Raw genomic sequence first — 25,794 nt, forward strand, 5'->3', positions numbered from 1 at the left:
ACATGCGTCCATTTGAAAAAGAACTCGAGTAATTTTTTATTTGCAAAGTATCTTTTTCAACCTTCTCCTATTTCTATGCACCTAAAAAATACTGCAGAGCCAATAGATATTTCTGTATTAAAACGAAGGTTATTGGCGAATTTTTGTTTAAAAAATAACTAATTTTCTATCGAAGAACGATTTTTGCGTTTTTTTGAGAATACAGTTCCGTTTAGTTTTCTTGCAAAAGTTCACTACGCCCCTGCGCACAACAGTCAAATTGAAAAAAACACGTTACCCGTTACTTTCGTTACTCACCTTTTCACCACCGCACAGCATTCGGCGCAGTTTCCTGCAGGCCACATTCTCCTCCCTCGCTTCGCTGTCATGGGCCATGACTCATGGCAATCGTTCCATCTGTTTATTCCACCATTCTCAACCCGTTTGACAGAATAAACATCAAAACTCTCCGTTTATCGGTTTATGCTTTTATTTTGATTCACCCTTCCTGCTGGCGTTGAGAGAGTGTGCGTGTATGCTCGCTTCCGTGTGCGCGGCTATGTTGATGTACCATCCGAACCGAACGAAAACACCCGCATACACAAGTCCCGTTTTTTCGTGCCGCAATCATCTTTCCTTTTGCATACACTTTACACTCTTCTCTCGGTTCGGTTTGTGCTACCAGGCACAAGGTTGCCGGCGCGGCAGATTGATTTATTGGTGAAATTGTAATGATTTTGTAACTCATGTTTAAAGATATCAGAATAGTTTGGTAATTCAATTTTAAACCTGGATATAAAACGTGGACATCAATTTGTTTAAAATATCAGTAAATAATATCAAAAATTATTCACAGATGATTTGTTCAATTATGCATGCAACCGGCAACCCTTCCCTGTACTGCGAAGTTTGAATATTGTGAGCTTACGGGCAGCATACACGAAATGCATGTTGGTAGTAGAGTTGGAAGTAGCTTTCGAAGCGTACGCATATTTCGGTTCGTTCCGTGGTTCGGTGCTCGGCATCGGTGATGTTATTCCATTTCGTCGATGTCACCATGAAATCGTCTCAGTCGTCGCCGTCGCAATCTTTGAATGGGGTGCAACTTATGTAGAGTACGTGCTGTTCACCAGTGCTAATCGCCTCAAAACGGGAAACATCGCAGAAAAGTGTGTCAATCGTGCAATTTGCGTTCGATTTTGCTCTATTTGTGTGTGCTATTGTCCGTCGGAAGTGCTATACGTTTACGAAGACCGATCCGCGGAGTGTTCTGTGCTAAAGATCTTCAGTGAAGCCTTTCGTGTGATTTAGGAGGTGCCGTTGTGTTGTGGAATAGCGCATAGTATCACACAGGTGAAGTGAGTGAGCGAGATAGACTGCGGGCAGATTTACCCGTACAGCAGGCGCATCCAAGTGCTGGGCAGAGTGAGAGCGAAGAAAAGATACGTCGTGCAATGTTGACGGATCATGTTGACTGGGTTCTTTTGAATTTAACATATTTTTGAGGTCGGCCCACCAAAGTCTGCAAGTCAATGGGTGCTTGAAGTGGGATCCTTAAGGAAGAGATGATTCATAGCATACGTTTATCACAGTTTTGCCATGTTCTTTGAAGTCTACTTCCTCGAATCTTTCGGTATGCAGGTTGAATCGAGGTGATGAATTTGAAGCACGCAAGCAACAAATCAAAATTAATTCAGCGTATCAAACAAGTGCTCTGCGATGGGTAAGCGCTGAAGTGAAATAAAAATCCGAAAGTGATTTGTTTTGAAATAAATCAAGTCACAACCAGTCCGCGGAAGATTTGTGTCAGTGAATTTGCTTAGGTGCGCGGTGCTTGTGCATAATCCATTCAGTCAAGTTTGTATGTGCATTTTTTCTTTCGTCGGTGTGTGGTGCAAGTGTGTAACCCATACGAAGCTGCCGAGCAAAACGAAATCGAAACAAAACAACAACAACGAATTAAACGAGTGACGCGTGAGAGTTGCCAGCAGTCCCGGATCTATCGAATCGAAGAAGATGGCCAACAACAACAGTTCCCGGTCGCATCTGCAGTCTCTGTTCAACAACTCGCTGGCCATTCGCCAGGAGATACAGAGATTCGAAAGTGTCCACCCGTCGATCTATGCCATCTACCATCTGATCGACCTGTTGGACGACAGTCAGGTGGCGTCGCAGATTCGCGATCACGTCGTCTGCATTGAAGGTAAGGACGGGATGGAGGAAGTTTGGGTCGGTTTGAATCTATTAACTAGTTAAATGATGCTGTATACCTGTGGTTGTGCAATGAAGGCAACTGACTGGTCCTACATGACAGCACCAGGTTATTATTGAGTGTTTAAATTTTTAAAGTATTTTTAACGACCAAAATTGAATGGTCAGTGAAAATTGATGACATAAAAAACCCATAAATAATCCCTAAATAAAAAGTGCAATTTATTGTTGTTGTTGTTGTTGTTGTTGTTGTTTATTGTTAGGTTTTAACCCCGAGGGTCATTCACCTAATTTTTCAAATTAATTATTTTACAAAAAAAAAAAGAAAATTATATTGCTATTGTTTTTGCGTTCGTCACTCAAACTTCGGCCGAAAGAACTTCCATTAATCGATCTCCAGAAAGAGTGTCCCAGGCTGTAAAAAAAAAAGAAAGTAAACAACGGGTGTTTCATGGAAAATAATGCCGTGCTGGAGCTCGCTAGGAGATCGTTGGTGTGCTGATACAACATTCAGATCTGTTTAAATAGGTCGGTGTCCTTCAGAAAGTTGAGAAGAGCTTGCTCTCGGGCTGGGTCATTTGACAGAGCGTCTTCAATCGAATCGATGTCATGGGATCGGCGGAGATCCTCCAGTTCGCGGCATTCGATTAGTAGGTGTTCAACTGTGAGTCTGGAATGACAGGTATGACATGTCGGTGGATCCCCGCCGGTCAGGAGGTGGGCGTGGGTTATTTTAGTGTGTCCGGTTCTAAGGCGGGAGAGTACACGTTGTTCAAGGCGGGATTCTCTGTCGGTCCATTTTCCAATGGTTGGTTTAATTTTGCGACAATGTCCTCTGGTGGTTCGCCAGTAATGCGCGAAATGTTCTATCATTTTTTCGTCGATCAATCGGTGGATATCGGCTCCTGGGACCTCTTTTGTAAAATAAATTGTGCAGTTGCGGCCTTGGCATGCCAGCCGGTCGGCTTGGGTGTTGCCGTTAATCCCGCTATGACCGGGGATCCAACATAACGTGGTTAGAGGATCCAAGGCGTCTTCAATTGCCTGGACGAAGGGATGACGGGATATCCCTTTGTCAAGTGCGTTGAGCACTGAAAGCGAGTCAGAAAAGATGACTACTGGAATATCAGGGGGCTTCTTGAGAGTAGCTAACAAGATAGCGGCTGCCTCAGCTGAAAAAACTGAGCAGCTCGCTGGAAGTTTGCGGGCGATGTCAATATCAAGACCATGTACTCCAAAGCCGACTTGATCATCCAATTTGGATCCGTCGGTGTACAGTTTTAGATGGTTGCCGTATTTGCTAGCTAGTTTGTTGAACTGCGCGAGAATTACGCCAGGTGGATCTCCAGCCTTGATCTTTTTAGTTAAGGAAAGGTTGATGTTTGGACCTCGATCGTACCAGTTTCGTCGGAAAACTCGAGGCACATTGGCGATTTCTGGTAAGTCTTCTCCGGTGAACTGATTGTAAACGTTCCTGGCAGTGTTCAACAAGCAACAATCGTTTCCAGTGGTTTTCTCCAAGAACGCAACAGCTCGTTTGATGATGCTGGAGGCTACGAACCAGGGGAATGGAAGCAGGCCCGATTCGACGCACGAAGCTTCCGTAGGTGAGCTGGGTAGGAGACTAGAAGCGGAACGGATGGATCCGTTGTATACCGGAGCAAGCGTGCGTACAAGCAAGTCGGAGGAAGAGCTTGTGAGCTCGATTCCGTATAGAATTTTGCTGGTTATTAAGCTCTGACTTATATTAAGGATTGTGTGTCGATTAGTCCTGCGGTGTCGGTTACTTATCGCACGAACCAATCTGCGACGACTTTTGCAGTCATTCTTAACCCTGCGAAAGTGTGGTCCGAAAGTGCCAGTACGGTCGATTGAAACACCTAGTATGACAGGCTCCTTTCGGTAGCGTAGCGTATAACCATTTAGGGTGACCGGTCGGTCAGTGGCACGATGATGTGTCCCACAGAGATGTGTAATTTCGCTTTTACTCGTCGATACGTTGAATCCATTCTGCTCGGCCCAGCGACCGATTGCATTAACTGCGGCTTGCAATTTTCGCCGAACCCGTTTAGGGTGGAGACCGGTTACCACTAATAGGATATCATCGGCATATACGAAGATATGTATCCCTTTTGGCAGATATCGGTAAATGGAGTTCATTGCAATGAGGAAGAGCGTTACCGACAAAACTGAGCCCTGGGGAACTCCGGTGTCTTCGGAGAAGAAATTGGAAAACGTACCACCGATGGCAACTCTGAATCGTCGGTTGGTTAGAAACTGTTGGATGTAAATACCTAAACTTCCTCGAATTCCCCAGTCACGAAGTTGTTCGAGGACGCCGTTTCGCCATACAGTATTGTATGCTTTAGCCAGATCAATTGCTGCAATGTCTATATGTTGTCCTTCGGCCCGGGCTTGAGTGATTGTTTCTGCCAGTGAACCAAAGTAAATACCGGTACCTCTTCCTTGGCGAAACGCAAATTGTCTGTCATCTAGTAATTGTTTCTCCTCTAGGTAGGTAACTAGTCGGCGGTTGACCAATTTCTCGAGAACTTTACTGATGCAACTCAGGAGGCTAATGGGACGAAAGTCCTGGACCGATCGTCGTCCTGTGGTTCTTTTCGGTATGGGTATCACGAGTGCTTCCTTCCACGAGTCTGGGAAGCGTCCACTTTTCCAGATTTGGTTTAGGCTATCGAGAAGGGCACGTTTACCTCGAGCAGGAAGATGTCGCAACATGGGGTATCCGATTTCATCTAAGCCGGCGGATTTACCACGTGCACTGGCCAGTGCGTAGGCCAGTTCAGTTGGTGAAAATGGTTGGTTGTACTGAGTATTGTGATCTGGAGGAAACGTGATAGGAATGCTCGTTGTATTTACTTTACGCCGACGGAAGGGTTCACAATACGCGTTAACCGAGGATAGTTCAGCGAAATATTGCCCAAGCTCATTGGCAATTTGTAGGGGGTCGTCAAGTGGGCCGTTCGTGGTCAATATGTTGAAGCCGCTCTGTCTACGTTTCCCGCTAAAAGCGTTTACACGTCGCCATAGCTCTGTAGTAGTCGAATCCGGATGGATCCCGTCCAGAAAGTCAGACCAACTTTTGTTTTTGGCTTCACGAATAGCTTTCCTACTTGCGTTGCGGAGTTCTCGAAATGTTGCGGCGTATGTTTCCCTTTCTGGGTGATTAATTGGAGTTTTCTTTAATTTTCGCAGGGCCTTACGCCTAGTTTTGAGAGCTGCATGTACTTCGGGACACCACCAGTGAACGGCCTTGCAGGAAGGTGTGCCGCTGGTCCTGGGAATGCTGTTTTCTGCTGCTTTGACGATAATGTCAGATAGTTCCTCCGGAGAATAGACGTGGTCTCGGTGCGCAAGGTCTAAATAATTGCTTTCGAAGTCCTCCCAGTTGGCTCGATCATAGAGCCATCTTCTTCGGCGCGTTGTAGGAGGAGGTTGTTTGCTGAGGGTTATCTGGATGGGATAATGGTCGCTGCCGTGGGTGTCGGCAGACACTTGCCAGCTGAGTAGACCAGCAATGTTACTGGAAGTGATAGTGAGGTCGATGGCTGATGATGCTCGAGCATTAGTGAAGGTCTCGCTACCATCGTTGAGAAAGATAGCATCAAATGATTCAGTTACGGAAGCTACATCGTTTCCTCTTTTGCTATCCACCTTGCTTCCCCAAGCAGTATGGTGCGTGTTGAAGTCTCCCATTATAAGAAATGGGCGTTCTAATTGGTTGTATAAATCACTGAGTTTCCCTTTTAGATTGCTTGTTGCGCCTGATGGAAGGTAAACGGAGACCATGGTGATCGGAAATGGATTATGTAGTCTGACTGCCAAGGCTAGTAGCGTAGTTTTCAAGGGTACGACGGAGAAAATACAATCGGATCGAATGGCTAGTGCAATTGACTGGTAGATGTTAGCCCCTTGCTTGGCATACCAGATAAACTGCCCACCGAGCCAATCGCTAGGATCAAGATCATTCCGGATATGTGTCTCCTGTAGAGCCAAACATATGGGATCTAGTCGGTTGATAAGCAGTTGTAGATCGCCCAGTTGATTGCGGATTCCATTGATGTTCCATTGAATCGAAAGACATTGGCTGTTAGGAGAAACACGTCTTGAGGAACTGGCAGAAAACCCACCCGCAGTACCTGATGAGTTTGTTGGAGTAAAGGCTGGTATGGGGTCCGTGTTACGAATGGAGGATTTTGGTGCTGTCGGTGCCGGAGTAGTGTTTGTAGAACAGTTTAAACTGGGTTCGCGAAATCTCATTGGATGCCAGGAGCAGCCGGGTATAGGGCTTAGTTCTCTCGATAAAGTATTATTGTTGTTTGAAGCCATTTGCTTTGGAATTGTGATTTAGTCCAGAGTATCGTCTTGTTGGCGTTCCAAGCACCACTGCGGGTTATATAACAGGGGGAAAAAACCGGTAGATCCTTCCGGGGATAGGCTTTTGTGCCCTTTTCCGTCCGGATTCCCACGTGGTCCGTCAAGATTATCGAGGAGGAACAGGCGTTACCGCCTTTGTGCGTCTCCAGTAGCAACACAATAGTTCCAGGGTGCCGCGGGTTGTCCGTCAGTTCCGGTGGGTTTATGGCGTCCGCACTGACGGGGCCACGGCTGCCCTGTTGGAGATGGTGCAATTCGCAAATTGTCATAGTCGCAACTGATCGTGACCAGCATTCAATGTTGTACTGTCGACCTTTTGCAATATCGGTAGGTCGAAGTTGTGTTATAACGAAATCCTTCCGGGGATAGGCCTTTCTGCCCTTTTCCGTCCGGCTTCCCACGTAGTCCTGCCAGATGACCGAGGAGGAACAGGCGTTACCGCCTTTGTGCGTCTCCGTTAGAAACACAATGCTTCTGGGGTGCCGCGGGTTGTCCGTCAGTTCCGGTGGGGGTGTAGCGTCCGCACTGACGGGGCCACGGCTGCCCCACAAGGAATTGTGCGGTTGGCCTTCTGCCATAGTCGCGACTGATTGTAACCAGCATGTATCGTAAGGTGGTAGGCCTTCTGATATGGCTGCATGTATTTGACGTTTATGCCTGGTTTGCGGTTGATTTATTGTCGTGAATGCTGTATTTTCTGCGCGGCTAGAGGTGAGAAACAGTACATGGAAAAGTAGGGATTGGGTTTGGGAAGTGGTGCATGGGTTATGTACAGGTGCCCCAACAACATCGAGATCATCGAAATTCGGCACTTTCGATGCCTGAGGGGATGGAGAGTTTGGAACAGTAGGATAAGCAGCTATTAGAGATATTATGTTGGTGATAGATGGTGAGAGTTTTTGGTCGTTTGCTTGCATTGTTTGCCGTCGCTTGAAGTTTAGTCCGATATGGTAAGATCCGATTCTCCGTCAGCGATATCTTGGTTTGATCCACCGTCACTAGTGCTTTTAGTTAGGTTTTTTGGGTTAAACTCAGTTGTGACAGTGTTGCCGTGGTGTCCTAATTTTGGTTTCTTGGAACGACCCCTGGTGGTCGGCCCGGTTGGTATTGCAAAGGAGACTGGGGTTTGTTTTCGCAGTAAGCGGCTCGCTTCTTCTTCTTCAACATTTTCTATGCTGGCTGCCGAGGTAGAGGGTTGGTTCTTTTTGGTCCAGTTGGTCTGAGAGTTTACCACGTTTTCGCTCGCGCTATGCTTGCTGTCGATTTTGGAGATGGAACGTTCTCCGACAAGTTTTCTGTACGCTTCTTTATATCTTTTCAACTCGTCCGATAGGGCTTCTATTTGAGGGTTATTCTGCTGATTGGAAGCCATTTGTCGGCGGAGTGTTGCTACTTCTTGGCGCAAAGCTTTTGTTTCGTTGTTAATTTTACGTGCCTTATTTAGTTCTTCTCGCAGTTCTTTTATTAGTTGGTCCTTCTCGTTGTCTTGGCAGCTCGTTTGATTGGCATATGTTGTTGGTTGTTTGTATCTTTTCAATTCAGCCCTTGCTTCGCCAAAGGTGAGATTATTGTCGGTTTTCAACTTTATGATTGCTTCTTCTTTTTTATATACTGGGCAGTTTCGATCTGTGGGTCCGTGATCCCCCTCACAGTTACGGCAGTATTTAGGGTTCTCGCATGACTGAACCCCGGGTCGTTCATGGATCTGAGAACACGTGGCACAAATGGGAGTTTCTGAGCAGTTCTTTCTCGAGTGCCCGTACTTGGCACAGCCATAACATAGCAAGGGCGACTGATAATACCTGCGTACTGGGAGACGAATAAGGCCGTAGTAGACATGAGACGGGAGTAGTTGACCTTTGAATGTGAGGACTGCGAGGGGAGTGTTCCGGGTTTCATTGCCGATTTTTTTTGTGATTCGGCGAACATTGTCCACGCCTTGGGAGGAGAGATTGTTTTTGAGATCTTCCGGGTTCAGGTCGACGGTGTCAACGTCGTAGACTACTCCTTGGCAAACGTTAAGTGTAGGATGTGGGATTACTTCAACTGGAGTACCGTCAACAAGATTTTTTAAACCCAATAGCTTTGTGTAAATCGTTCTCGCGGATGTGCGGAGTACGTATCGGGTGCCTCTTCCTTCTTTAGAGGCTTTTATCACTGTCCTCGGGTCACAACCAAGAAACTGCTGTAGGGTTTGATTAATTATAAAGGGATTGGACGGAAGTTTTGCTTCGGGATGGGATGGTGATAGGACTGTACTATTGTCTACATTTGTCGTACTCACCGCTTGCAGAAGTAATGTTTGGTTAACGATTCTGTCCCCGTCTGGTTGCATCCAGAGTGGTAACGTTCTTGTTAGGGTTGTATCCCCCCCAAGAGGAGGGGGATCATTTGCCCCCATGGGCGACACTTATGTGGTGACCAGTATATCCGACACTATCACTTCACCGTGTGTACAGTCGTCAATAAACACGTACGGACACTATCTTCTTTATGATTAAATATCAGCTTCTATCGTACTGATTTTTTCTTCAAATTTGCGCACTCTTATTTCGTCTTCTACCCACAGTTGCACCGGTCAACAGCAGTGCTGCTGATTGTATCACTTAGACCGAGTGCGATGGCGCGCGTTTGTTTGTGAACACACTCGTTTACCACTGTTTTTTTACTCCAAAATTTGCCACCTAAATGTCGATTTTCGGCGAACTTTCACACACTACCACTTCCTCGGTTCTCAATTAAACTTTAAGAATAGGCTCACTGTATAACACCCGCGAAATACCGTAGATATAGCGAGATGTAAATATGAGCGCATTGATTACTGTTCCGTGCTGACACAGTGGGACCAGTTGACTGTGCAATTTATTTTCTAAACGAGTTTTTTTCTTATTTTACGCCTGAAAATCATTTTTTTATTATAAGTTAGATTTTGCATTTTGGATTGATCTCATCAGAAATTGGCAATGTTTTGGCCGTCAATTAGCAACTGTATCGAGTCAAGACGGTGCCAGTTACTGATGAGATCAATTAAAAAATCAAAATCCAACTTTAATTGCGGTTTTGTGCGCTCGATGCACAATTTGGGTTTCATCCAAATATTTTCAACGAAGATAATCTAATTTCTTATAAAAACTTTTTTTTTTTCAATTATAGAGGTTTTAGCCTTAATGTCATTTGCTTCTTCGGGTTAGAGAAATCTATAGCTCTATGTACGGGGTTGGGACATGGACATTTCGATTGTCTATAAAATCTTAGCATTAGGTCTAACTTTTTTACCGCAAGTATTGTTTATACGCAACATTTAAATTTCTTAGAAATTAATCTAATTATTTAGTAGATTCTACAATTATGCTTTTTATTAATTTGCTATTTTCGTTCTGTCAATGTCCAATTAGCTATGCGATCGTCAAATAAATGCTATCGCCTTCCCCTGTAATAGCAAATACGGGAACTTCAACCCCACCGTTAGTATAAATATCTGTCGCAGAAAGGATTGTGTCAGATGGCAGACAACAAAGAAACCCCTCATGGTTGTTCTTTGGCAAGACAGTGGTGCAGGTTCAACAGGTTACCCGGAAAAGCACTGCGATTGGAAACTTGGAACATGAATCTGCAAGTCACTTGCCTACTCGGAGCTCAACTGGATTCTGCAGGATTAACTGTAAACTTGCAGTTTTGGAATCTTAGCATATCAAGAACTTTGTTTGGCGGAACAGAAGGCACGGAGCAGCCGGGGACGAGCGACTACAAAAGCAGCAACACAACGAATGAAATGGTTACCGACTTTGGCAAACTGCATCCACAGGATATAGAGTTGCAGGCGAACAGCGAGTTATTGTGTGTGCAGTGAGAGTCAAAGGCTGTTTCACCAACTAAAGCCGCATCATCCTGCACTGTTCACACAAAGCGAGACCCGAGGCTAAGAAGGAGGCACTTTACGAAAAATTGGACCGCATCAATCACAGCTACCCGCGGTGTAATGTTGAGCTGGTAACCCGAATCACCTCCCCAGCAAAGTTATGTACAAGACCATCGCCTGATCCAATAAAAGAGCTTTTTTCGGAGATATTGAAAATGACACTGATAGTGGTGGTGACCTTGCGCTAATAGTACTGGAAGGATAACTGATAACAAAAAACTCTGACGACAACGCTCCTACCAAACCCAGCTTTTCGAACCAGCTTGGGCTAGCGCAAAGTACCAAAATAACTAAACGCGACATGCGGCTTGAAATCGACCCTGAGTAGTGAAAGAAGTGTTCTATTAAAGAAAACAGATATGCGGTGATTTGATGTGACTGAAATGGCAACCTAAAAGCTTCTTATGCTCTTCTCCTTGCATAGTTTTTATCTTGCTACGGAATTTCATTTTTATTTTTGTTACTAAAGATTAAATTAGATTCATACTAACACTTACTAACACATTCACTTGCATATTCTCTAATATACACTTACAATCGCTCCCATTCCAAACATACAAACGCTTGTCGCCTTCGCGATAACACAAACTTGGTAACGAACGCGAACATACAATTGCAATCATCAACATAAACTTATGCCCGCGATCTCGTCATCATTAAAAACACCCCAGTAATTAAATGAATGTTGTTGCAGCTAAAAATTTACAACCGCAGTCTTAAGAATTAACGCACCGCTCGCGCGATCATTAATCGATCACGTCCGGAAATCTCTACCCTCAGTTATAGCAGCCTAGACACCTGCCTTCAGTTGGACCAATCAAAAAATAACGCTCATATTCGCTAGACAACAGCTTTCATTGCGACATGACCTGAAGCTCTAGTGATATGGGGAATCCGATTCTCTTCTAACATCTGTACCATACAACAAAAATTAAACATCAGGTTCACGGTCGGCCCATGAAAATTTAAAAATATACGCGAATATGCGAATGGTCACGCGATTATAAAATCGAATTTTAGCTCTCGAAGTTACATACATGCTAGCGCAAGCGACAAACACGTACATACAAACGCTCGAGTCTTCGCGATCGTCCATGCACATCTACAACCGCGATGTTGCAATCATGATAAAAAACCCCGTTGAATAAGTGAACGATTTAGCATTTATAAATTTAGAAGCGTGGTCCCAAAAGTGAACCTACACACGCACGAGTTCGTGTGATCATGAATAGGTTACGTCTAGATGTCCCTACTAGGCTCTAGCAGTTTAGGTGTACCAAGTTGACCAATTAGACATGACGCTCACATTGACTAGACATCACGTTCCATGGCGACATGTCCGGGAGCTCTTGTGATGTGGGAGAACTCACTCTCTTCTAGCATCTGAGCCGAAACATAATTATCAGATTTACGGTCCGCGCGCGATCATTCAAGAACGCATGCGAATATGCGAATGGGCACATGGTTCGACCTCGAGCTAAAGACTTAATTTTTTTGATTCTTTATGACAACAGCAAGCGTCGCACGTAGGATATTTTCGACATTTTAATTTTTCGCTAAATGACACACTTTTGAGTGAAAAAATGCCACAAAATCTTTAATTAAAATAAACTAAGTCATAAAAAAATCCAACGTGCGTGGCAGAAGAAATCAATTGTAAATATATACTGTAAAAATTACAAAACAGCTCAGCAAAAGCAAAAGGCAGCTCAAAAAAGTGCTTTCGAAATAAACGCGAGTTAAGTTTTCAGTGCACTCGAAGTATACCTAAGAGGAGTTGTAGCAGAATTGAAAACTCGAGTATTTTTATATATATTTTTGTGTTCCATTTTTTGGGATACCATTTTTAACATCCTAAAGCACATTTCAAACCAATACATACAAATGCTCGAGCCCTTTGTGACGATACACAAAGACGAACGTACAATCGCGATCATCTAAGCCCAAGTTTTTGCAAACACAAGATGTTAAGATGCTCGTAGGAAATTCAATCGACTAACATATGCAATAGTTTATAAATTGTTAAGATAGTTATAAAAGTCGTATGTGTTCATATTAAACGTATGCAAACATTTTTATTACTTTTTTATGCATCATAAGACCATTCTTATGAATTTCGCTATCCGTTTTTCCTAAATGTATTGGAGCTGTATAGTTATATGTTTATAGTGTTTTTTTATATTTTTTTAATTTTATTTATACTTGTACTTTTACTACTGAAAATATTTGTTTTGTGAACTTCAACCACGGTTTCCGCCATGTCATTACCAAAACTATCTTCTGTACTTGAACTAGTTCACCACTTTATGGACATTGTTCATAGGAATTGGGAACATTAGTTCACAAAATCAAAACCTTCTGGTTATTTGCTCGTGAACTATTCTGCGAAACTCGAAATTCTCATAAACTAATTCATGATTTCTATTATTATATTCACTATCTAATATTCGTGCTCACGAAATAGTTCACAAAATCATGAAATATTATTCTTGAATTGGTTCATGATTCATAGTGTAATAGTCACAACTGAAAATGCGTGCCCGAGAAATAAATCACAAAATCTGAAAATTATCATGAATTCGTGAATTAGCTCACGAATCTTACTATAATGGTCACGACTTACCATTCGTGCTCGTAACAAAATCAACAAAATCATTAAACATTAATGGAGTAGTGAACTGGTTCATGATTCCTTGTGCAATAGTCACGTCTGACCATTCGTGCATGTCGAATAGTTTACAAAATCATGAAATATTATTCATGGATTCGTGAACTGCTTCATGATTCCTAGTACATGATTCACGTTATATTTCGCGTGCTTGTGATATTTTGAAGATATCTCTAATATTTTTTAATTTCATGCAACATGGTAATAAAATTTTCACGTGAACTATTTCACAAAATTTAGAGTATCATTCGTGGAATCATTTTTGTTCCATTCACTTTTTCATGAAATTTCCAGCTGCTAGCGATCAGTAATAGGTACGAGCAGTAGATTTAAGTAAACTATAAAGACCTCGAACATTGTTATTTATTGATTTATTTCAGTGTGATGTCCAGACAGAAAACAAAAATCAAGGATCAGATACCGCCATTCAGTCACACTTTTATGATCCTGTTCATATTTTCATGTTATTCCCAATAAAAAAAACCGATAGTAACAAAAAAATAACAGATCGCAATAAGACGAAGAGAAATTACAAATGCCATGATAAAACTGCTGATATCATGAACATGAGTACCATTACTTCACGTATCAAATTCGAAAGTAAGTTCTGGAATAAAACATCATGATAACGTAACCAGAAATTACGAAATCGTGACTAAGATCCTGAAATCCTAAACAAAAATCTTAACTCGTGACTAAAATATCACGACAACGGGAATAGAAATTATGAAAATCATGACAAGGTTCCTGAAATCATGAACTTAAATCCCATACTCGTTATTAAAATATCAAAAATCGTGACTGAGATCCTGAAATCGTGAACATGAATCACTTTACGCATGACTAAAATATCACGATAACGTGAATAGAAATTACGAAAATAGTGGCTGAAATCCTGAAATCATGAACATAAATCTCGTTAGTCTGACAGAAAAATCCGATACTAAATTCATCAATAAATAACACGGTAACGTAATGAGATATCGCAAAAATAGCGAGTAAGCTCCCGAAATCATGAACATCGTTTGACTGACGGCTGTGTATTGCCAAATTATGAGCAAGAATCAAAATAAAAACTAAACATGTCCTGGGAACAGCAATAATCCAATCAAACATTCGAATCAAACGCCATGGCTGGGGCGAACTAGTCTTTTGAAAACACAAATAATTTTATGAATACGAAGTTTATTATTCATAATTTCAGGAACTAAGTCATGGTTTTCTTAAATCGTTCAGTTTACGAAATCGTGATCTTTATTTCATGAATTTATTAACGGATTTTTTTCCGTTTAGAAGATAGTTTGCCCATAACACTACAGTTCCCGGTCATGTCGTGTTGTCTAATAGATATGAGTGACAATTTTTTTTTTATTGGTCCAACTGTAGGCATGAGTATAGGCTGCTAGGACCGAGAATGTGGCGCCCGGATATAACCGATTTATGATCACGCGAGCGGTGGGCTAATGCTTGAGACCGCGTTTATAAATTTATAAGTGCAAACACGTTCACTGAAAAAACCGGATTGCTTTATTGTTGGCGAGATTGCGTGCGTTACTATATGTGGATGATCGTGACCACATTTGTGCTATCGCGAAGGCCACGAGCGTTTGTATGTTTGGAATGGGGGAGATTGTGAGTGTATCTAGGAGAATATTCAATTGATTGCGTTAGTGAGTGTTTTTTATAAATTTAATTTAAGATATAATAATAAAAGGAAAAATAACATTCCGAATAAAGAAAAAAAAAGATGCGAAGAGATTAAGTAAAAGCGTTTAAATTGGCCGATATTATTTTAGGTATACATTAGTAGTGGAAAAGCAAACTATTAGAAGTACAGCATACTGCTGCAGTCGAAGAAAAGCACACATGTAACATGTAATCATACTGTTTCCATTGATCCTTTCCAGCAAACCTCCTGCAACGCTACTATGCCGAACTTGCGATCCTTCAATGCATCGGACAGTATGCGGGTGCTTCCGATGAAGGTGAGACACCTACAATTCCACGACCCGAGTTTCCAATCGGTAGTCTTTATTCTTTGGCTTGGTCTTCGCTGATTGTGCCAGACAAACTCGGCATTCATGGACAACTTCTGCGCTGGTTTCGTTCCTACCTCGATGGAAAGCAACTCCAAATCCGCATTAAGGACTGCCTATCTGCACCATTCTTCGCTACATCCGTGGTATACAAGGAAGCCATCTCGGTCCAGTAATATTCCTCCTCTACTTTAATGACGTCAATATCACATTACAAGGACCCCGCCTTTCTTTCGTCGACCACATGAAAATTTTTCAACAAATACGGGATAAATCCGATGCCGAGCTTCTTCAGAGGGAACTGTGGACAGCTTTAGTACGTGGTGTGATCTAAACAGAATGGTTTTAAACCCGAGCAAATGATCTATCGTTACGTTCACGCGGAAACGCCATCCCACTCAGGGTGGATTCCCTAAAAATGGGTGGCATGTTTCTTTTCGCTAGGGTGCATTCAGTTCAATCGAAGATGGCGTCAAAACAGCAAGCACTCCACGGGCGTGTTGTACGGGTTTACGAAACGCATGGTCATCGTGGAAAAAAAGTTTACGGTAGATCACTTTCGAGACGAAAACGTGCCCGTGAGTACAGTTTAACGGATCCTGGCATGCCTGAATGTGAGTTTGCATTACGCCGTCCGAAAATATCACTGCTCCCATACCTTGATTCACCGAACCCTCAAGATGGAGGACATCATCTGTCGGAAGAAGACTCGGTCGAGCGTGAAATCGCAGTGCCGATGGAAGAACTACCGCGAGACGTCGTTCGTGCTGGACGACGAAAGTTACTTTCCGATCTCGAAGACACACATTTCAGAAAATGACAGCTGCTATTCCAGCGACAAGTCAGCCACAACCCCCGAAGTAAAATATAAGTTTAAGAACAAATTTGAAAAAAAGTTATGCTGTACGCGATTTCGGATAGAGAGATTTCAAAACCGTGGTTAGGGCCGAGCGGTCTGGCCAGGAGTAGTGTCTTGAGAAATTTTTTCTTCCGTTCGTAAAGGAGCATCATGCGGATGAGAAGTACGTCTTCTGGCCCATTACACCAAGAAAACGCTGGAGTATCTTGAGCAGAAAAAGATACCGTACGTGCAGAAAGAAAGGAACCCGACCAACTTGCCCCAGTGCCCGTTGGGGATTTTTTCGGCACCCTCAGTGTCATAGTGTACGAAAATAATTGGCGGACCAAGGATGCGAAGCAGTTGACCACCAGGATCCGGAATTGTATCCGGAAGATGGACGTCAGCGCTCTTGTAAGAGCATTGCGACGAAGTTAACTGACAAAGTTGAATATGACTGAAAAAATTCTCATTTTTTATTGAATACCCGTTAAATCGAATCGAATACTGAAAGGAAGGAAGGAAAAAATGCACGCTACACAATAAATTACCCGCTATTCTATCATATACGCCAGTACTGCATCCATTTTCGGACGCAGCTGTCACAAATGCTCAGATGAGCACTTTAATACGAATAAATTATAACAATTTTGCACTAGTACTAAATACTACAATTATTACAACATTAACATCAATAGGCTTCTATTTTTACATATCTTTAATAGTTGATCGTTATTTTGGACTGATGTAGAGATTGAAAAAAACACAAAAGGCCCATAAGCCTCTCGGTCTCCCGAATGCATTACTATCAAAGCATAATGCAACCATCTTAAAGCAATTGTCTGTAGGGGTTCTTTAAAACCGATGCACGAAATATGCTGAAGATACTTACACTACCGGCAAACCAATCAACCTTCGGAATTAGAGCATCAAAATGCATGTAACTTTACCTTTTGCACGTTATATTTCTTTTCAATCATATAAAAATAAAAATAAATGTTAGTTTTTTGATTAAGGAAACTTTAATGTGAACAAAATTCTTAGATAACGGAGTGATAACAAGTATAACTACAAAATATTTTTTTCTGTGTACAATGGCGAACATACATAAACACAGCCATTATCCCAATTTGTCGAGCTCAGTCGATTAGTATGTAGGACTCGGCCTCGGAAAGTACGAGTGGTTTCTAAACTTTTCTTTTAACTGAAAGAACAATACATATTGCACTACAAAAAACAGATTCAACGGAAAGTGGAAGTAATTTTACAGTACGATCAAAGGCAAAAGTAAGCAACATTCCCAATGGGAAAATGCATCGCACATCATGTGACCAACGGACACAAGTTGTATATGTATTATTTTTACACTCCTTGCATTCAAGCTCCGGCCTTCCGAAGCTATGACAAATAAAACACACAAACAGAACAGTAATATGCTGATGCCCAAAGGACTTGTTTGTAATCATCCTTCGCTGTTGCTGACATAATTTCACATGCTCAAAAGTAACGTGAGCGCCAGAGGAAGATGATCCGCCTGCGGATGTTCGGCCCAGAAATGTAACATCTCTATGCTCCAGTCCAACAATCAACTTGCAGTAAGTGTGTACAATGTCCTGTACATGTCACCAGGGAATGACACCGTTATTAGTCGGAGCAGAAGGAAAGCCGGTCCATACTGAATCAATCATGTCGTAGGTTGGTTGGTTGGTTAGTTGCTAAGAACTTCCGACCGGAATACGAAACTATGTGACAACTTGACAAGTCTTCGATCACTACGATGAACGTTTCATCATTATCATCATAGTCTTCAGATTCTATTTATTATTCACTTTCGCTGTCTTGGAATTGAGATTCCGGTTTCGTTCTGAGGAGCTCAACAGCCGAAGTTTGTCATATGGCAACTTCCGCAAGCAATTGAAGGTAAGAATAGAATACTGTTTAGTATGGCTATGAAAGAGAATGCCCGTGCCCTTTTTCGGTGTTGTTAGCTTTACAGTGGGTACTTCCAACGTTAGAATCCGAAGTTAAGAATGATATTTGTCGATAGAAATCCCATTGTATTTTAGTTCATGCTATTTCAGAACTAAACTGAAATCGAACTAAATTATAGAAGAAGCTCGCCAAAGCTGTGCATCAACTGAATAAATATTCCCCAAGCAGACAAAAAATATACCCGTATTCTACAGAAGTATTCCTTCTAACGGAGAAAAATAATTCAATCTGCTGACCCCCTCAGTCAATTCCCCGCTGACCATCAACACGGCATCCTCATATCAATAGTCGGACAAAACGCTGAGCCAAACTGTCCAACTGATGGGAAAAGACAAAATCAAATTCAATAAACTTATTTTGGCTTGATTGGACTGCTCTGCTCAGTTTTCTTCTCGGTTTCCAGGGGGACCGAGTGCCAAGCTGGCACACAGGACCCGTCATGTGGATCACGAATCGATTTAGCTGATTTCAATTATTTAAGGACTCTTTCGCTTTCTTCTCTAGGCAAACAACCGGCTTACAACCAGCAACCAACTAAAAACCAACTCTGGCGATAGATATTCGGATATATGCTGTGACCAAGACTAGGCACTGGGAGGGAGTCATAAAGACCGACTACAAGTAGGACGGGAAGCAAGCAAACAGTCGGAAAGATCGGCCATGGTTGTAAAATATCACAAAAAAGAGGCTGCAGAAAATGGTTGGAAAATTTTAATTTTATTAACCAAAGCAACTGTGCGCCGAAAGGGGGGGGGATATTTATTTCAGCCAAGCAGTAGTATCCTGTTGATCCTTGCAAGGCTGCGGGGTTTTTCGAATGTTTACTGATTCGTTTAACGGAGCTGCAACATATTTTTTTGCTGAACGTTCTCGAAAAGAATACACTTCGGAAATGTAAATATTTGCGGTCCGCTTGAAAGTCTAGTGGCTGCATTCTGGTCGAAGAATAAATATAAGAAGAACGGAGGGTAACACCCAAATCTTGGAAAAATTGGGTAAATATTTGAAAGATTATGAATGAAACAAGTTTTATCGAAATTTACAGCTTTAAAATTACTTTACATATTTTTTCAAATTTTGTGCTATACCAACTTATCTTAACATGCTCAAAATATTAGGCTAAACATTTTTATTTACAAAATCTTTCGCAATTGGTCCACTTGAAAATATATACAGCACGGTTTCTGCTTTTATTCTAATTCCTTAGAAGATTTCTGGAAAAGTGGTAACGTCGGATCTTGAGGTTTCCTTTTGGCCTGTACTTCAGCTATATGGTTGTTTTGGGAACATTATTAACGAGTAGACGCCAAATATCGATGTCTGAGACGATTTAAAAATCAAGATGGCGACTTACGACTTAGCGGAATTCTCTAAAATCCAATCAATATGGGTATTTTTGGAACTGGCTTGACGAGTATATGCCAAATATCGATGACTGAGGCCCAGACATTGCATTGATCACTCATATGAGTAATTGCGTCCGGATAATTTTCCATTCCGACAATATAAAAACTCACATTTTCACTCAAAACTTCTTCGGATAAATAGATCCGCCGGAGGACTATTTTTACGAAAAACCGTGTTGTTGGAATTGGATTCATACATGTGCATAAAGTTAGCACTACCACTTTCGAAAAAGTGAAGTATGACACATGGATTAATTGTCGCTTAATTGTCGTAAATTAGTTGTGAAATCCAAAAATTTGTCGCATTTGTTTTTTAAAAAATTTGGTATAGTAGTGCTAACTTTACAGTAAAGTTAGCACTACCACCCTAGAAAACTGGATATTTCCGAAGTTCAAGTACTTTAATCACACCTAAAATTTGTCGTAAATTAGTTGTGAAGAGAAAATAAATGTCGCACTTATTTTCTCAAAAATTTGGTATAGTGCTAACTTTAAGTAAAGTTAGCACTACCACCCTAGAAAACTGCATTTTTCCGAAGTTCAAGTACTTTAATCACACGTAAACATTTGTCGTAAATTAGTTGCGAAGAGAAAATAAATGTCGCACTTGTTTTTTTTTTAAATTTGGTATAGTAGTGCTAACTTTACAGTAAAGTTAGCACTACCACCCTAGAAAACTGCATTTTTACGAAGTTCAAGTACTTTAATCACACGTAAACATTTGTCGTAAATTAGTTGTGAAGAGAAAATAAATGTCGCACTTGTTTTTTTTTTTTTTAATTTTGGTATAGTAGTGCTAACTTTACGTCAGATTAAATTACTTGAACTTTAGAAAAATGCAGTTTTCTAGGGTGGTAGCGCTAACTTTACTGTAAAGTTAGCACTACTATACCAAATTTAAAAAAAAAAACAAGTGCGACATTCATTTTCTCTTCACAACTAATTTACGACAAATGTTTACGTGTGATTAAAGTGTTTGAACTTTAGAAAAATGCAGTTTTCTAGGGTGGTAGTGCTAACTTCACTGTAAAGTTATCACTACTATACCAAATTTTTAAAAAACAAGTGCGACATTTATTTTCTCTTCACAACTAATTTACGACAAATGTTTACGTGTGATTAAAGTACTTGAACTTCAGAACAATGCAGTTTTCTAGGGTGGTAGTGCTAACTTTACTGTAAAGTTAGCACTACTATACCAATTTTAAAAAAACAAGTGCGACATTTATTTTCTTTTCACAATTAATTTACGACAAATGTTTACGTGCGATTAAAGTACTTGAACTTCGGAACAGTGCAGTTTTCTAGGGTGGTAGTGCTAACTTTACTGTAAAGTTAGCACTACTATACCAAATTTTTGAGAAAATAAGTGCGACATTTATTTTCTCTTCACAACTAATTTGCGACAAATTTTTAGGTGTGATTAAAGTACTTGAACTTCGGAAATATCCAGTTTTATAGGGTGGTAGTGCTAACTTTACTGTAAAGTTAGCACTACTATACCAATTTTTTAAAAAACAAATGCGACAAATTTTTGGATTTCACAACTAATTTACGACAATTAAGCGACAATTAATCCATGTGTCATACTTCACTTTTTCGAAAGTGGTAGTGCTAACTTTATGCACATGATTCATACGAGATCTGAGTTGGCGTTATATATGGTATGTTAGCTGGACCCCAGAAAATAAACAAGCAAATGGGAATTCAGTTACTTCAGGGATCCTAAGGAAATGTCTTTTCAATGAAACTGTATATTAACGGACATTTGCCATTATATTTCCGTCTAATTTTGAATTCAACGTGTACTCCATATTTAAAAATTCACAAAGATCACGTGAACAATACTCCGTACGCTGAATAGTAACCACGTGCATATTACCTAACTAAGTCTAACCAGCCAAACCAAAGTTTAGATTTCATTTCTCATCAGCTTAATCAGAATTCCTTTTCCTGCGAGACATCACGAAATACTAGAGATTTGCTCAGAAATCAATCCGGTGCTAACTTAGCCCTATCACTTAGTGTCGGATTCTGATGAGACAAAGTCGAAGTTCGAAAGTATTTACATTTACTTCGAAATAGAACTGGAATGATTCTATCTTTTCCCATCATTCTCATACGGAGCAAAACTTTCAATCGCCCAGTTCATCAATTCGTTTGTCACAATTCTACAAGCAAATATCCACCTGGAAAATAGCTACCTGGAAAAAAAACTTAGTGGCAGTCTTCGGTGATGGCTTCATACAACCTGGAAGTTTATGTTTCGTACATCGCTCATTTCATCTTCGCAATGGACAGTTACAATTGAACTAACATGAACGTCTTTCGATTTAGTAGGAAACCTATTTGATCTACTAGAATCGTTGGTACTCGAGATATTTTTGCAAAGACTTTTTCAATCACGTCGGTTTGAGGATTGAAGGGCATTTCTGTATGCTCCGCGAGTCGACTTAAATGCCTCCGACCCGTCCTGCGTCTACGAGTCCAATCATTTCTAAATAACTTTTTGAATCTAGCAAGTTCGGCATTTCGCCAAGGGGCTTCTCTAGAAGCACGCACAACACGACGCGGACAAGCCTTTCGTATGTTGCTACTGTGAGTAAGTTTGTTTTATTCCAGTTATTATCATCCAAGTCACTTGGAGATTCGATCGTTGGAAAGTACCCATGAAATCTGGTCTCCAATCCCTCTTCGTAGATGTCCCAGTTTGTAGATTTGGGCTGTGACGATATTTGGCGAGACTATTAAATGGCCAAATATGTACTGATATCAATTAGCCCACTGTGTATACGACTGACAGCATTACGTTCATTGCCATCTATCCGTCATCGGGAGGCTGTCTCGCTGATAGAAATTTATATCACCGAGATCTGCTCCCCTTCGTTTTTCGCGCCCACTTAAGAGTCAGTTACAAATTCCGATAGGACTGAGCGAGAAGGAAAATGCTTTTATTTTCCCAAGGTCATGCCACCAATTATCTCAAAAAAGACTGATCAAATCACTTAAGTGCAGACTATCGAACGCTTTACACGGGGTCAGATAGTGAGTGAAGCAATTAGCCAGACAGTTAATTAAAGTAATTGTGATGTGATATTGTACTTACGGTACAGCTAAAATTGGCAATACTCGTGTAGAGCACGGTTACGGTGCATAAAATTACTGTTCCTGTGAGCAGTTCGCGGAATAAAACCTAAACTAGCGCAATAGGCAAGCAAAGTAGCAAATCAGTCCGAATTGTGCGGTCTGTACCATGTATTTAGGCCGATCAAATAACGACGGTACGAACCAATTTGCCAACTCATGCATAGTACTGCGGGAGCAGAGAGTTACATCTAACACCTTTTCTCAGCTGAATAGTGCAAGTGATGGGCGTTTTCCTACATTGAATATATCTCGATTTGTGCTGCCTAAGTATCCCATCAATTCAAAGCCTCTCAATGTTTGAACTGGCCCAAATTATGTGATGGGCATTGGCATCACTGCCAATTATGAGTGGAAACCTATTTAGCCGCAGTATGCTACAATGGGTTTGATTCATTATACAATGAATATGTCAAAAATAGCCGTAAACGTCCTGTATATATTATCAACAGTCATATGACTGTGATAGCACAAATATCGCGAGTTGTGAGGTCGGCATACTGGCATATTTTAGTCCCGTTAGCCATTCAGTCCTCGGCACGAATAAACACCATGACTTGGGGACTCCTGTTTCCAGTCGCCTCTTACGACATGGGAGCAGGAATCCAGATCGACTCTTGGCTGCGATTCTTCAACCTGCCGCATGCCACATAGGGTTCGTAGTGCCGACCCATTTTGGCGAGAACCGGTACTGCAGTACTGAAGCCCCTAGTACCGATAAAGTACCGGTACTCGAATATTTTTTCAAAAGATTCGAGAAACTCTTCAAAGTGAAATTGAATTCTCAAACTGATGTCTCATTGCAGCAGAAAGTATTTTTCGAATGCGGCACCTGCTTTTATTTTGAGATCTAGGTCACTTTGAATTCAATAATTGCTAAGCGGTGCGACTTTCGTCGACTTCAACAGATGGTAAATGTAAGAAACCCTATTATCAACAGTAGCGAGAATGTAAACCCGTGTACGTTGGTCGCATTTCCTCTCGGCATTATCGCTTTGTTGTAAATTGGTTTCGACTTTTATGCATACCAAGGCTCCTAATTTCCTGTAAACAATGTAGTTCTGTCGACTTTTCCGATCAGCAAAAATTACGCATCGCTCCATTCGAAGCAGTTCATCTACTCTAAAATTGTAAGCTACTAAATCTCTGTTCGTTCTTTTATAGATAAAGATTTAAGCGCAAAACAAATACAGGCATGACTTAGGCCAAATTCTTATTACGCGCCACCTCGTGAATAATTGGAACCAATCAGAATGTCGCTATTAAACAAAATCAAAGCAAATTTTTACTCTTATACTAGATGTGAATACTTTGAAATTTAGTAGAAGATAGTTGAAACTTTATTTAGACCAAATAGCGCAGGAATTTAAACATATCGTTCAGTACAACGGGAGCTAGTAATATTTAACTTCTAGAATTATTATGATGATGGCCCCACCTCATTTCCCACAAAGGCGTAAGCTGAACGATTTATCCAGAAGATAATTAAATATAATTGAAAGCCACCTTGCAGACCGATATTTGGAAACGGGGTCCGCTATGTAGACTCTATATATTTAAATTTTTCAAACTCTATATTTTGTTCAATGCCGGTATTACGGTACCAATAATGGGTCGGTATTCCCGGGATTTCCGGTACTGGTATTACTGGTACCACAACCCTAATGCCACACAGCCTCTAGACCGGTTTGTCCAAAGAAAGCAAATAGACTGTTATCGATCTTCTAGTGGACCACAGCCGCATCGATGAATCTCACTATTAGGATATTGGGACAGAAGTGCAGCCAACTAAAAACTGGGGAACTCACTGATTTTATCACCATTCTCACTCTGTTTTTCCGTTAGAAATTTTTCCAACTAAACTTAGAGAAATTAAAAACATAGCTATCGGTACAATAAGAATTCTGTTTTCGACCTATTGCATTGTTTTGATAATCCGAAACATCAGTTAAAATTGGTTTGTTCAATAGTATGTAAGAACAAGATATATGTTCCGTCCAGTACTAGCAACGACACTTCTTGTCTCAATATTTTACTGTCTTGTGTTGTTTGTCCTTATTATTTTTTGTCGGACCCCTCGAGAAATATATCTGTTAAATTTCCTTCTTTTCAACATGAGCTGTTCTTCGTATAGACATATATTAAAAAAAATATAGCCGGTGCAGTTGATTGATAAAAATATACAATTGAGCCTTTTTAATTCTTTTGTAGAAAAAATTATGATTCATACGAATCTTATACAGCTTAAATAGCAAGACGAAAGACGATTTCTTGGTCGCAGTACGCGAAAAGCTTTTCATAAGAGATGGGGTTTCTTTCGATTCCTGTCATATTCAAGGGCTCCAATATCTCCAAGTCTTTTTTGAACAAATATTTTTCACCGTCGGAAATCTTCTCGATTCGCGTTTTTTAAATTGACATATTTGATTTGTAAACTATGGAACAGCAAAGGGAACGTTTGCATTTATCCGCAAATTGTGTTTTTATCTTTTCAGCTATTCCGTCGTCATTTCGCATAATGACAGCTTGAAAGATCCGACCAAAACATGATTGCTGCACAAGCGTGATATTTTTTCGATGAACTGCTTTAATTTCGGAAAGTAGGGCAAAAAAGGTATTTTTACCCACTTTAGGACATAGTTTCAAAATTTTACCAATAAGACATATAACGACTGCAAAGGTTGGAAAATATACTCATGCACAACATTGACCACCAACAAAGATTTCTTAAAAACGTATTATTTACCAAACAATCAATAAAAATGGTATTTTTCATTGAATACTTTTATTCCATTTCCGCCCCCCAAATTTTATTTTGGCCGGTGGTGGAATTATATTTTGCCCATGGTAATAATTTTGCAAACATATCACCGCTCACTTTGTGTATACTCGCAATAATTAGATATTGTTGAAATAAACTACCATCATAAGAATAAAGAATAGAGAATTATCAAATTTTACTGTTCTTCAAGGTTTCTCTTATATTTTTTCGAATATTGAAGTCCGTTCTATGTAACAGCAGGGAAATCTGAGCTGAATAATGCCGCGTACAGTAACAAACACCAGATTAACTACGATCGGTCCTAGTACCACTAAACCAACCGTTATTACCAACAGCGAAGTAACAATGATTACACCAAATGCCTCCAAACCAACAACCAACACCAGCGACCCGTAAGTACAAGAAACAAATATGAATATCC

The 25,794-nt window shown here is 40.9% G+C and overlaps 1 protein-coding gene across 1 annotated transcript in view; it reads left to right on the forward strand.

The window, feature by feature from the left end:
• The first annotated feature begins 924 nt into the window (after window positions 1-924).
• LOC131683063 (centaurin-gamma-1A-like) overlaps window positions 925-25,794 on the forward strand; it is a 485,937-nt gene continuing 461,067 nt past the window's right edge. The window contains exon 1 of the mRNA XM_058964884.1: window positions 925-2,182. Within this exon, the coding sequence (XP_058820867.1) occupies window positions 1,996-2,182 (187 nt within the window). The 5' untranslated portion in view covers window positions 925-1,995. The remainder of the gene's footprint in view (window positions 2,183-25,794) is intronic.

Source organism: Topomyia yanbarensis, chromosome 2 (genome assembly GCF_030247195.1).
Source record: "Topomyia yanbarensis strain Yona2022 chromosome 2, ASM3024719v1, whole genome shotgun sequence".
In the NCBI taxonomy this organism is placed as follows: domain Eukaryota; kingdom Metazoa; phylum Arthropoda; class Insecta; order Diptera; family Culicidae; genus Topomyia; species Topomyia yanbarensis.